Here is a 14,279-nt window from a genome sequence, read left to right on the forward strand (position 1 = left end):
GACCTGGCTGAGAACCGCGCCTAGGGCGCTGATGTCACCTGGGCATCACGTGGTCCACCAGCGCGGGCTTCTGTGCCCATGCTGGGAGAAAGGGAAAACCCCTGACGGTGCCATTTTGGCCGGCTGCCCCGCTGCGTGGCTTACAAGCAGGGCCAGTTCGCCTGCCAAACAGCCCCCCCAACCAGAACCGGTGCCAATGTCCTTTTTCACTGGGCAGCCTCGCTTCTTGGGCTGGGCCACGACCATGGGCTCGGTGGGATCGAGGTGTGCTGGCTTCAGCCTGTCCACGGTAAACAGCTCCCACCTGTTGCCAATGTCCAGCATGAATGTAGAGCCAGAACGCTGTACGGCCCCTCGTACAGTTGCTGCAGAGATGCCGTGGTCGGGCCCCGCTGAACGAAAACGGACTCCGCGGAAAGCAGTTTGCCGGGACCGTGAGACGAGTGGGTGCCATGCCTGGGTGAATGCTGGGGATTGTGAGGTGCTTTGACGAATTCACCAGGTAGTGCCAGCGGCGCACCGTAGACCAGCTCAGCTGATGGCACCTGCAGATCTTCCTTGGGAGTGGAGCAGATGCCCAGGAGGACCCAAGGCAGTTCGTCCGCCCAGTCAGGACCGGTGAGGCGGGCCATGAGTGCCAACTTAAGGTGGCGGTGCAGACGTCCTACCAGTCCATTGGCCTACGGGTGGTAGGCCGTGGTGCAGTGTAGCTGGATCCCAAACCTGTTGGCGAGCTGTGCCCAGAGCGCAGATGTGAACTGGGCACCCCTATCGCTGGTGAGGTGACTGGGACGCCGAACCAGGTGACCCAACCATGCAACTGCTCAGGAGCAGGAGTCGATGGAGGCATCTGGCATCAGGATCGCCTTGGGCCAGCGAGTGGTGCAGTCCACCATCGTAAACAGGTAACGGTTGCCCTGGGAAACGGGTAAGGGCCCGACAATGTCCATGTGAATGTGGCTGAACCATTCCTGGACGTGCTCGAACTCCTGTATGGGCACTTTGGTGTGCTGTCTGGCAATGGATGCATGTTCTGGCCCAGCCCGCGATCTGCTTCTGCAGCCCATGCCATACGAACTGTTCTGCCACCATCCGGACCGTGGACCTGATTGACAGATGTGAAAGGTCGTGGATGTGACGGAAGACCTGCCTGCGCCACTGCTGGGGAACCACCGGTCGTGGGGAGATATCGCACAGGAGTCGGGAGGTCTCAGAACCGCAGGCCCATGATGGCGGTCTTGAAGGCCCTCATCAGACTTCTGGTCCCGGGCGAGCTGGTCAAAGTCGAGGCGGGCATCAGTGCGCAGATGGCCGGTCATGAGAGTGCATCGGCAACCACATTGTCGTTCCCCGCCTTGGCCGAATGTCGGTGGTAAATTCCGACATGAAGGAGAGGTGACGCTGCTGGCGAGCAGACCGGGGATCCTTTGCCATCGCTAGTGCCTAGGTGAAGGGTTTGTGGTCAGTGAAGATGGTAAAAGTCCTCCACTCCAGAAAAATAGCAGAAATGCCCCACCACCCAGGTACATGCCCAGTAACTCGCGGTCGAAGGCACAATACTTGCGTTCCGGCGGGTGGAGCAGGCAGCGGAAGAATGCCAGCAGCTTCCAATGTCCATTCATCTGCTGCTCCAGGATGGCACTGACAGCTGTGGCAGAGGCATCGACAGAGAGTGCCATATGCAGGTCAGTGTGCAGGTGGGCGACCATGACGGCCTTTGCCAGGGCATCCTTGGTGGCCTCAAATGCGGTGCAGGCTTCTGGGTTCCAAGTGAGCATTTTATGCTTGGCTGCAATGAGGGCGAATAGCAGCTGCATGATGCACGCAGTTCCTGGGATGAAGCGGTTTTAAAAGTTGACCATACCCGCGAACTCCTGCAGCCCCTTGAGGCTGTTTGGGCGTGGGAACTCCCTGATAGCGGCAACTTTCACAGCGGTGGGAGTGGCTCCTTCGGCCGTGATGGTATAGCCCAGGAACTGCATGGACTCCTTCCCGAACTGGTACTTGGCCGGGTTGATGGTAAGGCCAAAGTTGGCCAGCCAGGAGTAAAGGGCATGTAGGTGAGCCTTGTGTTGCACCCAGTCCTTGCTGGCGACGAGGATGTTGTCCAAATAAATAAAGATGAAATCCAAGTCCCTGCCCACAGAGTCCATGAGGCGCTGATAGGTCTGAGCGACGTTCTTGAGCCCGACCGGCATGCGCAGGAATTCAAACCAGCCAAAGGGGGTGATGATGGTCGTCTTGTGTATGTCCTCAGGGTGCACCGGGATCTGGTGATATCCGTGCACCAGGTCAACCTTGGAGGATGGCCATAAAGTTTTGGATGTGAGGGATGGGGTATCGGTGAGGAACTGTTGCACAATTGAGCTGTCAATAGTCTCCGCAGGGACACCAGCTGCCGGAAGCTTTCGGGACCAGGTGGAGTGATGAGGCCCATGGGCTGTCGGACCGCCGAATGATCCCCAGTTCCAACAGGTGCGAAAACTCCTCCTTCGCCACCTGGAGCTTGTCAGGCAGGAGTCAGCGTGCCTTGGCGTGAACTGGTGGCCCCTGGGTGGGAATGTGGTGGAACACCTCATGGCGCGGCGAGGCAGCGGAGAACTGTGGCTTGAGGAGTGTTGGAAACTCATCCAAGATGCACTGGAACTTTTCTCTGGGCGTGCTGATTGTGGCTATCTGCGGTTGCTCCAAGCGGGAGGCATCGAGGCAAACAGTCTGGAAGGTACCGACATCCACCAGGCGCCTACCTTGAATGTCCACCTGAAGCCCGTGTGCAAGGAAGAAGTTTGCACCCAGGATGGCGGTCGGGAGGGACGAAACGGTGAACCTCCACATGAAATTTTGTTGGCCGATCTGGAAGTGGACTGTCTTGTCTCCCTACGTCCAGATTTCTGTTGTGTTGGCCGCACAGAGGGAAGGTCCACAGGGTTGGTTCCTGGAGTCGATGGCCGTGGCTGATCTGGGCTCCAGTGTCAACAAGGAACCGCCGGCCGCTGACTGAGTCCCGCAGGTAGAGGAGGCTGTGTTCTTGGCCAGTCGCTGCAGCCATTAACAGCAGCCGGCCTAGTTGTTTCCCTGGAATGACCAGGGCTGACGACACTTCCAAGCCTTGGCCCTTCAGTTCAAGCAGAGGCCTGGAGCGGATGTTGTGGCCTTGGTTATGCTCTTGGGGGCCCATGTAGGGGCCGATGCTCTACCGCAGCACTAGGGGCGGGCTTGACGTGGTCGTGCCCGTGCCTCATGACCTGCTGGACCACTGAGCCCTCCGGGAATCGTGCGAGCCGCTCTTGGGCCTTCTGAGTGACCTTCCTCAGGTCAGAGAAGATCTCCTGGACCAGCAGCGGCCGTATGTCCCCGGACATATGGTCGAGAAAAATGCGCTCAAAAAGTGGGCAGTTGGTGTGATCACCCATGAGCGCAAGCATCTCGTCCATCAGCTTCATCGGGGACCTGTCCCCCAGGGCATCGAGGTGTAGCATCCGAGCAGCACACTGGTGCCTAGATAGTCCGAGGGATCCGGTAAGCACTCGCTTGATGGTCTTGTATTTGTCTTCGGCAGGTGGGTGCTGAACGAGGTGCAGCACGCATCTGGCGGTGGCCTGGTCCAGGGCAGCAACCACATTGTAGAATTTGGTCGTGTCGAATGAAATTTGGCGGAGGTGAAACTGAGCCTCCGCATGGCCGAACCAAGTCTCCGACTCCTGAACCCAGAATTCAGGCAGTTTCACGGCTATAACGCTGATCCCAGGCTCGCTCGTGATGGGTTCAAAGACGTTTGAACCAGTCGGGGTCACCAATTGTAGCAGGAGCTACACTGCTCCTGCAATAACACACACAACCAGACGGGTTGAGCTCAATGAGCAGACTAGTTTATTGCAGGCTGCTGGGCTGTACTTATACTCCCAACCCGGACCTAGCTGAGAACAGCACTGGAGGACGCTGACATCACCTGGGCGTCACGTGGTCCCCCAGCATGGGCTTCTGAGCCCCGTGCTGGGAGGAAGGAAAAACCACCGACGGCGACATTTTGGCCGGCTGCCCCGCCACGTGGCTTACAAGTGGGGCTGGTTCGCCTGCCTAGTGGTACAAGCTTTATTCAAGCTACAACCAAGCACACACCATAACACATGACAACAAAATGGTGAGCAACAGTAATTACAACCACCTCTTCATTACGCAATATCACACATCAAATTAAAACACGATTTTTGTCATCAACCACACACGCGATTGGGTGGGGTGGGGGGGGTGGTGGGGTGGTGGCCACCATTCCTGGAACTCTGCCACCATCCCCTCGGACACCATGTGTTCCTGCTCCAACACGACATGGGCTTGAACATAACCCCGAAAGACTGGCAGGCAGTTGGCTCGCCCCGCCGCTTTAACCCACGAAGGGCCAGTTTCGCCAGCCCCAACAGCAACACCACAAGGAGACTGACCGAACATTGCTGCTGGCAATCCATCCCAAGCACCCACCACTCTCAGTGTGAAATGGTTGTCTCAGACACCTCCCCGAAACTTCCTCCCCTGCACCTGAAACGCACGCCTTCTGGAGCAGTCATTCTCAACCTACTTTCAGCTGTGCTCTCCCGACGACTCTGCTTGTTGATCGGCCCCTTCCCTATGAAGCAAGTTTTCTTCTGTACTTCTCTCCCACCAACTCACAAAACATATTCTTGAGAACTGCTGCCCAGCTTGAAAATATTCTGACTGCCTGCCCCATCAATGCGTCTCATGATTAGAAAGGAGCTAGATTATCTCCCTCTACCCGGCTCTCCTCAGCCTCCGATGCTCGAGGGAAAACAAAACAGATTGTTCAACCTCTCCCCATAACTAACCCCCTCTGAACCAGGCTTCATCCTGGTGAACCTCTCCTGCACCCTCTCCAAAAGCTGGGATAGGGCACACTGAATGGCACAGAGTACGAGGAAGCTGGGTCGGGACGGGCGAGAGGGGGAGTGTGTGTGAGGGGCTTGGATGGGCAATCCCAGACCTCGGGTTCCCTGGACCAGGAGGTGTGGAGAAAAATCATGTTCGTTGTGGGAACCTTGAGCTGTTGTAACATCAGAGAATGCAAACCATGGCCGCTCACCTCCCTTCTCACCCTCCTCATCTCACACCCCACCTCACTCACCTCCCACCATCTCACCTTCTTCCTTATCCACTCTCACCTCACCCCCTCCCTCAGCCCTCATACCTCCCACCTCTCTCCCTCACATCCCACCTCACCTCACTCCCCACCTCCCTCCTCACCTCCCACCTTTCCCCCTCAGCCCTCACCTCACACCTCACCCACTCACTTCCTACCTACTCACCTCCCACCTCACCCCTCAGCTTACCTCACCCCCTCACTCCTCACCTTTCACCTCACCCTTCACCTGACCCCCTCACTTCATCTCCCTCCTCCCTCTCACCTCCCCATCTCTTCCTCCCTCCCTGACACCAGGGCCATAGACAGACTCTCCTGCCTGCTGACTGGCGCTGGGGAAGGTCACCGGAATAATGAACGTGCTTCTGGTCTGGTGTAGATCACCAGTGAGCAGAGGTTCAGACACAGGACGTGGGTGAATTGTGTGTGAAGGGGGGGAAATGTTGGGTCTCGGGATGCTTGGGACTGAGGCCGGTCTATGCACAGTAGTCTGTTCGGTGAGCATTCCCTCCTGCTGCAGGTCCACGGGAGGTGTGTGTGTAAACACAACACTAGGGGGTTGAATTGTGACAAGTGTGCCAATTTCTACAACGAGCACCCCTGGAGACCAGCAGAAGGCCGTAACACCAACGCGTGCAAACGTAAGTGTGAGCACAAGGGTCCCAGGTGGGCGACGCAGTGAGAAAATTGACACCCCGTATTGTGGGTTTGTGCAGTAGTGAGAGCTACTGGCTCATTCATAGATTAAGGTAGTCCCTCCCTCACAGAGTAACACGGTCCATCCCTCACAGAGTAACACGGTCCCTCCCTCACAGAGTAATGCGGTCCCTCCCTCACAGAGTAACACGGTCCCTCCCTCACAGAGTAACACAGTCCCTCCCTCACAGAGTAACACGGTCCCTCACTCACAGAGTAATGTGGTCCCTCACAGAGTAACATGGTCCATCCCTCACAGAGTAACACGGTCCCTCCCTCACAGAGTAACACGGTCCCTCCCTCACAGAGTAACACGGTCCCTCCGTCACAGAGTAACACGGTCCCTCCGTCACAGAGTAACACGGTCCCTCCGTCACAGAGTAATGTGGTCCCTCCCTCACAGAGTAACACGGTCCATCCCTCACAGGGTAACATGGTGTGGTCCCTCCCTCAGAGTAACATGGTCCCTCCCTCACAGAGTAACGCGGTCCCTCCCTCACAGAGTAACGCGGTCCCTCCCTCACAGAGTAACGCAGTCCCTCCCTCACAGAGTAGCGCAGTCCCTCACAGAGTAACGTGGTCCCTCTCTTACAGAGTAACACGATCCCTTCCTCACAGAGTAATGAGGTCCCCTGCTCACAGTGTAACGCAGTCCCTCACAGAATAACGCGGTTCCTCACTCAGAGTAGCACAGTACCCGACTCACAGAGTAACCCTCAGAGTAGCACTATTCTTTGTTCATGGGTAATGCACTGCCCCTGACGTGCCCCGTCAAGCCCCTCTTTAGGCTCTGCATGCTTGAACCAGGTCGCCCCTAGATCTCAATGGCTGCAGGGTCTGCTCGGGATCCCAGTCCTTGCTGGTGTTCGTGATGTCCCAGTGCTGGTGTCAGCTGTGAGGCCAGGCACGCCCTGTTGCGGCCTAGCCACAGCAACTTGTAATCAGCTTGTGTTTTCAGGGTGTAACTGCAACAACCACTCTGGCCGCTGCCACTTCGACATGGCAGTGTACTTGGCCACGGGTAACGTGAGCGGAGGCGTGTGCGAGGAGTGTCTCCATAACACCATGGGCCGGAACTGCGAGCTGTGCAAACCCTTCTACTATCAACACCCATCCCGGGACATCCGGGACCCTGGGGTCTGTGTCTGTGAGTACTGCGCTGGGGTTGCCTCTCTCAGTTCCGCGCCCATGAGTTGTGCATCCATAAGTTGTGCGCTGGGTCGAGGGTGTGTTCATGGGTGATCCTGTGATAAATTGTGGAGGAGGGACAGGCTGAAGGAGGGGCAGGCAAGGGCTGGGTAGGCAAAGGGAGGGGGAAGAAAGTGGGTAGGAGAGAGCTGGGGGAAGAGGTGGGTGAAGTGGAGAACTAGGGAGGAGGAGAGTGACAGAGGGGAGGGGGAAAGTGACGGAGTGGATGGGATGTGTGTGAGGCAGAGTGGAGGGGGTGTGTGACAGAGGGTAGGGGAGAGTGATGGAGGGGAGAGGGTGTGTGACGTAGGGGAAGGCGTGTGTGATATAGGGGAAGGAGGAGTGTGATGGAGGGGAAGGAGAAGTGTGATGGAGGGTAAGGGGAGGGAGGGGAGCGTTTTGGAGGGGAGGGGGTGTGTGACGGAGGGGGGGAGGAGTGTGACGGAGGGTAGGTTAAGTGTGACAGAGGATAGGGGGAGAGTGTGTGTGATGGAGGGGAGGAGGATTTATGACGGAGGAGGGGGAAGTGTGTGACGGAGGGGAGGGGGTGTGTGATGGAGGGGGTGTGTGGGACAGAGGGGAGGGGAATGTGTGATGAAGGGGAGGGAGTGTGTGACAGATTGGGGGGAGTGTGTGATGGAGGGTAGGGGAGAGTGACGGAGGGGAGGGTAGGGAGAGTGACGGAGGGGGTGGGGCTGTGTGATGGAGGGTAGGGGTGTGTGTGACGAAGGGGAGGAGGTGTATGTGACGGAGGGAAGGGGAGAGTGACGGAGGGGAGGGGAGGGAGAGTGACGGAGGGGGTGGGGCTGTGTGATGGAGGGTAGGGGTGTGTGTGGCGAAGGGGAGGAGGTGTATGTGACGGAGGGAAGGGGAGAGTGACGGAGGGGAGGGGCAGAGTGTCAGAAGGGGGGTGTGTGATGGAGGGGAGAGAGGAGTGTGATGGAGGGGAGGGAGGAGTGTGATGGAGGGGAGGGAGGAGTGTGACGGAAGGTAGGGGAAGTGTGACAGAGGGTAGGGAGGGTGTGTGTGATGGAGGGGAGGGGCTGTGTGATGGAGGGGATGTGTGGGACAGAGGGGAGGGGTTGTGTGATGGAGTGGAGGGGGTGTGTGTGATGGAGGAGGGGGGAATGTGTGACGGAGGGGAGGGGGAATTTGTGACGGAGGGGAGGGGGAATGTGTGATGGAGGGGAGGGGGTGTGTGATGGAGTAGGGAAGAGAGTGTGACGGAGGGTAGGAGGAGAATGACGGAGGGGAGGGGAGAGTGACAGAGGGAAGAGGAGGGAGAGTGATGGAGGGGGTGGGGCTGTGTGATGGAGGGTAGGGGAGAGTGATGGAGGGTAGGGGGAGAGTGATGGAGGGTAGGGGGAGAGTGATGGAGGGTAGGGGGTGTGTGTGACAGGGGAGGAGGTGTATGTGACGGAGGGGGAGGGGCAGAGTATCGGAAGGGGGGTTGTGTGATGGAAGGGAGAGAGGAGTGTGACAGATGGGAGGGAGGAGTGTGACGGAGGGTAGGGGAAGTGTGACAGAGGGTAGGGAGGGTGTGTGTGATGGAGGGGAGGGGCTGTGTGATGGAGGGGAAGTGTGGGACAGAGGGGAGGGTTTGTGTGATGGAGTGGAGGGGGTGTGTGTGATGGAGGAGGGGGGAATGTGTGACGGAGGGGAGGGGAATTTGTGACGGAGGGGAGGGGGAATTTGTGACGGAGGGGAGGGGGAATGTGTGATGGAGGGGAGGGGGAGTGTGTGACGGAGGGGAGGGGGTGTGTGATGGAGTAGGGAGGAGAGTGTGAGAGAGGGTAGGAGGAGAATGACGGAGGGGAGGGGAGAGTGACAGAGGGAAGAGGAGGGAGAGTGATGGAGGGGGTGGGGCTGTGTGATGGAGGGTAGGGGGAGAGTGATGGAGGGTAGGGGGGTGTGTGTGACAGAGGGGAGGAGGTGTATGTGACGGAGGGGGAGGGGCAGAGTGTCGGAAGGGTGGGGGTGTGTGCCGGAGGGGAGGAGGTGTGTGTGGCAGAGAGCGTGTGTGGGACAGAGGGGAGGGGGGTGTGATGGAGTGGAGGGGGTGCATGTGACGGAGGAGGGGGAATGTGTGACGGAGGGGAGGGGGTTGTGATGGAGTAACGGGGAGTGTGTGACAGAGGGTAGGGGGAGAGTGACGGAGGGGAGGGGAGAGTGATGGAGGGGGTGGGGCTGTGTGATGGAGGGTAGGGGAGAGTAATGGAGGGTAGGGGGTGTATGTGACGGAGGGGGAGGGGCAGAGTGTCGGAAGGGAGGGGGTGTGTGCTGGAAGGGAAGCGGTGTGTGATGGAGGGGAAGGAGGAGTGTGACGGAGGGTAAGGGGAGAGAGGGGGAGGGGGTGTGTGCCGGAGGGAAGGGGTGTGTGATGGAGGGGAGGGAGAAGTGTGATGGAGGGTAGGGGAAGTGTGACAGAGGGTAGGGGGGGTATATGTGGTGGAGGGAAAGGGGGTTTTTGACATGTGTGTGATGGAGGGGAGGGTGTGTGTGGGGCAGAGGGGAGGGGGTGTGATGGAGTGGAGGGGGTGCGTGTGACAGAGGGGAGGGGTTGTGAGACGGAGTGGAGGGGGTGTGTGTGAGACGGAGGAGGGGGGAATGTGTGACAGAGGGGATGGGGAGTGTGTGACAGAGGGGATGGGGAGTGTGTGACAGAGGGGATGGGGAGTGTGTGACAGAGGGGAGGGGGAGTGTGTGATGTAGTGGAGGGGGTGTGTGTGACAGAGGGGATGGGGAGTGTGTGACGGAGGGAAGTGTGTGAGAGTCTGAGCCATGTTCACAACCCTCTGCAGATTCCTGCAGTCTTGGACGGAGCAGTTCCCGTGCCCCCACGTTGACACACCCTGAATGGATAGTCTCAGTGAGGCACCTGTAGAGACCTTGGGGACAAACCCACTTCCACTTGATCGTGGCATTAACCAGGGCAGATTGTTGGTGGATTCACTCCTTGGAACCTGAAGCTCTCCACCTCATCTCCGCTGATACAGAGAGGTTTGGGTCCCCTTTCCATGTCGGGATGCTAGTCATCAACGCCTGCTGACTAGTCCCTTGTCCATGTCTATCACCAACCTGCTGGAATTGTGAAATGTAGAACTTGGCAGTTGTTTGAAATGTTCAGTGGGTAAGGCAGCACATGTGAAGAGAAAGAAAGGTCATGTCACAGGTTGGAGCTGACCTCGGGCCTGACATGAAGAGGAAGGGCTGGGGCTGTGAGGCTGTAGAATTCGGCAGTGAGACAGACCTGTGCCCAGCTTGTGTTGGGCCTCAGAGGTCAGTGAGAGTGGGGAATCGGGGAGTCACCCTGGGGAGGGAAGCAGCTGGAAACTGGTCACCCAGGCAGAGTTTATCTTCTCTCACCAAGAGAAGGCCTGGAGGTGAGCACTGAATGCAGCCCACTGGATCAGAGGGCTTACATGTGAGTGATTACTTCACTGGGAGAGTCCCAGGAAGGGAGAAGGTGAACGGACAGGTGTGACGTGATGTTTGAGGGGAGTTGGTTGCGATGTTTCCGTGTGAGGATCTGAGCTAGCAATGTCGATGACCCCTCTCCGTGCTGCAGCCTGTGACTGTGACCCTGACGGCTCACTGAACGGAGGCTTGTGCGACAGCCAGGATGACGTGAACCTGGGGATGATCGCTGGGCAGTGTCGGTGCAAGGAACATGTGGCGGGCCTTCGCTGCGACAAGTGCAAGGCCGGATACTACGGACTCAGCGCGGAAAATGAGAGGGGGTGTCAAGGTGCGTATTACCCACAAACCTCATCAACTGCATCTGGTGCTCCCAATGTGGCCTCCTGCATCCCGGCGAGACCAAGCACAGACTCGGTGACCGTTTTGCCGAGCGTCTGTCCGTGGTTTACCATCCTGAGCTTCCAGTCACTGCCATCTCCACCCCAAGCTGTCCATCCTGGGCCTTCTGTATGCCAGCGAGGCCCAACCTGATAAGAGGGACAGCACGTCACATTCCCAGTGATACAGGCGCCAAATGTTCCATTTCCTGGTCACGTCCCCTCACCCTTCCTCTGTCCCACTTCTGTTCATCTCTCTCTCTCTCTCTCTCTCTCTCTCTCTCTCTCTCTCTCTCTCTCTCTCTCTCTCTCTCTCTCTCTCTCTCTCCCTCCCCTCCAGTTCCATCTACCCCACCATTCTCCACGTCAGATCCGAGCACTGACTGTCCCTGACCACCCAGTCCACCCTATGTGACTCATCTTCTTCCACTGACCCCTTTTTGCTTCTCTCCCCGTGTCTGACATCTACTGCCTCTGTCCATCATGTTTCACCTCTCCCTGGCTCCCCAATCCACACAGGGCTCCTCTCGTGAAAAACGGCTCCTGCTTTCTTGACAAATATTTCAGCCCCAAACATTGGCCACTCTTCATCTCTCATGGAAGTTGCTCGACGTGCTGAGGTGGTCACAAATCTCAGCCTTCCCACAGCAGAGGATTCCCTGTCACAGTCAAACCTGCGAAGGGAATTAGCCCTCCCTCAGTCCAGCCCCTCCCGCAGGTCCCGGAGAAGCGGGGGGGGAGCTGATGATGTTTCCCTGTGCCTTCCGCAGCCTGCCAGTGTGACTCGCGGGGAACGGTGCCTGGGGCACAGCCCTGCGACCCTGTCAGCGGGGATTGTTTCTGTAAGAGGCTGGTGACAGGACGCAGCTGCAACCAATGTCTGGTGAGCCTGGGGAAGGCGAGGGTCTTACCCCCCCCCACTCCATCCCCTGCACACCCACCCCACTGAGCCAGGGGCCTGCGGCGTGTCCACTGTCCGACAGGGCTAGTGGAACAGGGGTGGGTCTGCATGTGAGCACATATCCCCAAGCTGTGTGGGAGCGCATCCCAGGATGTGGGTGTAGGGTGGGTCTGCATGTGAGTGCATATCCCGGTATGAGATGGGTCTGTGTGGGAGTGAGTATCCCAGTGCTTGGTGCGTCTGCGTTTGAGCATATCCCTGGGTGTGGGAGGGCCTGCATGTGCGCACGTCCCTAGGTGTGGGAGGATCTGCATGTGAGAGTGTCCCCAGGTGTGGGGTGGGTCTGTGTATGTGCGCATCCCCGGGTGCAGTGTGTCTGCATGTGAGCGTGTCCCCAAGTGTGGGGTGGTTCTGCGTGGGAGCACATATCCAGCAGTGGTGTTGGACTGCATGTGAACACGTCTCCAGGTGTGGATGAGTCTGCGTGTGAATGTTTCTCAAGGTGTGGGTGGGTCTGAGTGTGACCGCATCCCTGAGTGTGAGGTGCATCTGCTTAAAAGCACATCCCTGGGTCTGAGGTGCATCTGCGTGTAAGCGCATCCTTGGGTGTGGGGTGGGTTTGTGTGTGAACACTTTCCCTCGTTGGTGTGTGTCTACGTATGCCGGCGCTGATGTCCGGTGACGTTGTGCAGGAGGAACACTGGGCACTGAGTCACGACGCCAGTGGCTGTCGAGCCTGTGACTGCGACCTGGGAGGAGCGCTGGATAATCGGTACGTGTTGTGTGGTATGGGGTCACATGCCAAGGCTGGGGAGGGGGGACTGGCACTACCTGTTGGGAGCAGAAAGTTGCACCGAGTTTATCAAAGGCCAACACAGATTTTATTCCTGACAATTTAAAAATTGTAAATGTTGTTGCAGATAAAGTCTTGGTGGCCTCCTGTGAACTAATCCCCAGCCCTGGGGTCAGGCATGGTGCCTGTGTTTGACAAACACGGACACACACTCACCCTCTCTGACCCCCCGACTGACCCTCTAAACACCTAATACCGGCTGACCTCCCCTGAACACCGACGCCCCCCCGACTCTGACCCTTTAAATACCTTTCTGCCCATCTACCCCATGAACCCCCAGACCCTTCTGATCCTCCTTGACCCCCCCCAACCCTCCTGCCCCCCATCTGACCCCAACTCCCCTTCACTACCCTCTGACCCCTGACCTCCCATCGCTGACCCCTGACCCTCACTGGGTTCCTGTTGTCACAGGTGCTCAATGGAAACAGGACAGTGTCAATGCCGGAACAATTTAATTGGCCGCCAATGCAGCCAGGTCCAGTCTGGCTACTTCTTCCCAGCTCTGGATCACTACACGCTGGAGGCAGAGCTTGCGCGCCTCGGCTCGGTGAGTGTGTTTGGGACAGAGCTTGTGTGTGGCCCATGGGGGGCATGCACGCTGAACACTGTCAGGCAAGGGTGGGATTGGGATCCACAGACCTCCCCCCCATTCCCCCTGAAGGACAGATCCCCCCTCTCCTCCCCCTCCCTCCCTTCTCCCTCCATTCTCCTCCCTCCCCTTCCCCTTTCTTACCCTCTCTCCCTTCTCCCAACTACCCCTCCACCTCCCTCTCTCACTTCAACTACCCCTCAACCTCCCTCTCCCACTACTCTTCCACTCTCCCATTTTTCATCCCCCTCTCCCCCTGCCACTCCTTCTCACCCTCTACTCCTCACCCTCTTCCCTCTCCTCTTTCTCACCCCTCTCTCCCACTCTCCTCCCCCCTCCCATTGAATCCCAAGCCAGGCTGAGGACCCTCTTGGGCCCACTGCTGTGACTGGCAGTCTCCTGTGTAGGGTGGGCTTCAGAGGTTTCTGACTGATTTTGCTCCTTCTGCAGGGTGTGACTGTCGTTCACCGTGAACGCTCTGACCTCCGTGCTGTCACCTGGACAGGACCTGGATTTGCCAGGGTCCCAGAACGTGGTGAGCTGGAGTTCCACGTGGACAATATCCCCTATTCCATGGAGTACGATCTGGTGGTGCGCTATGAGCCACAGGTGGGCAAGGGGTGGGTAACCACAGTAACATGGCATGGCAGAGAGTGCCGCAGCCTCACAATGCCAGGCACCCTGGTTCTGTACTCATCTCCTGGAGTTTGCATACTCCCCCTATGAGCACGTGTGTTTCTCCTGGGAGTTTGCAGTTTACCATCATGTCCCAGAGACGTGTGTGGCGCTGAGCTACTGGGGTACTGGACATTTCCCCCAGAGTGTGTGGTGGTGGGGGGGATGTGGTGGAGGAGAATGGATTGGACCACTGCAGGATTGGTGTGTGGGGTTGGGGAATATGTGGTACTCTGGGTTATGGTGCAGTCACTGGACGGGTTGGTTTGTGCCCAGGCTCAGAGCGGACAAAGCCTCCATGATTTCTCTGCCAACCTCCTGCAGTGTCACCATCCGGGGGAACTGAGGCAGGCACTGAAACTCCAGGAGTCATCACTGATGGCGGGGGGAGAGGACATGATCAGGACTCCAGGTCAGGGTTCAGGACCAAG

At 58.0% G+C, this 14,279-nt stretch overlaps 1 protein-coding gene across 1 annotated transcript in view; it reads left to right on the top strand.

Moving 5' to 3' along the window:
- Positions 1 to 14,279, top strand: part of LOC138764100 (laminin subunit beta-2-like) — a 105,959-nt gene that overhangs the window by 22,515 nt on the left and 69,165 nt on the right. Inside the window, exons 8-14 of the mRNA XM_069939475.1 lie at positions 5,670 to 5,790; positions 6,804 to 6,992; positions 10,602 to 10,781; positions 11,601 to 11,713; positions 12,424 to 12,503; positions 12,996 to 13,131; positions 13,624 to 13,782. Coding sequence (XP_069795576.1) covers positions 5,670 to 5,790; positions 6,804 to 6,992; positions 10,602 to 10,781; positions 11,601 to 11,713; positions 12,424 to 12,503; positions 12,996 to 13,131; positions 13,624 to 13,782 — 978 coding nt within the window. The remainder of the gene's footprint in view (positions 1 to 5,669; positions 5,791 to 6,803; positions 6,993 to 10,601; positions 10,782 to 11,600; positions 11,714 to 12,423; positions 12,504 to 12,995; positions 13,132 to 13,623; positions 13,783 to 14,279) is intronic.

This window comes from Narcine bancroftii, chromosome 5, assembly GCF_036971445.1.
Source record: "Narcine bancroftii isolate sNarBan1 chromosome 5, sNarBan1.hap1, whole genome shotgun sequence".
NCBI classification, from domain to species: Eukaryota; Metazoa; Chordata; class Chondrichthyes; order Torpediniformes; family Narcinidae; genus Narcine; species Narcine bancroftii.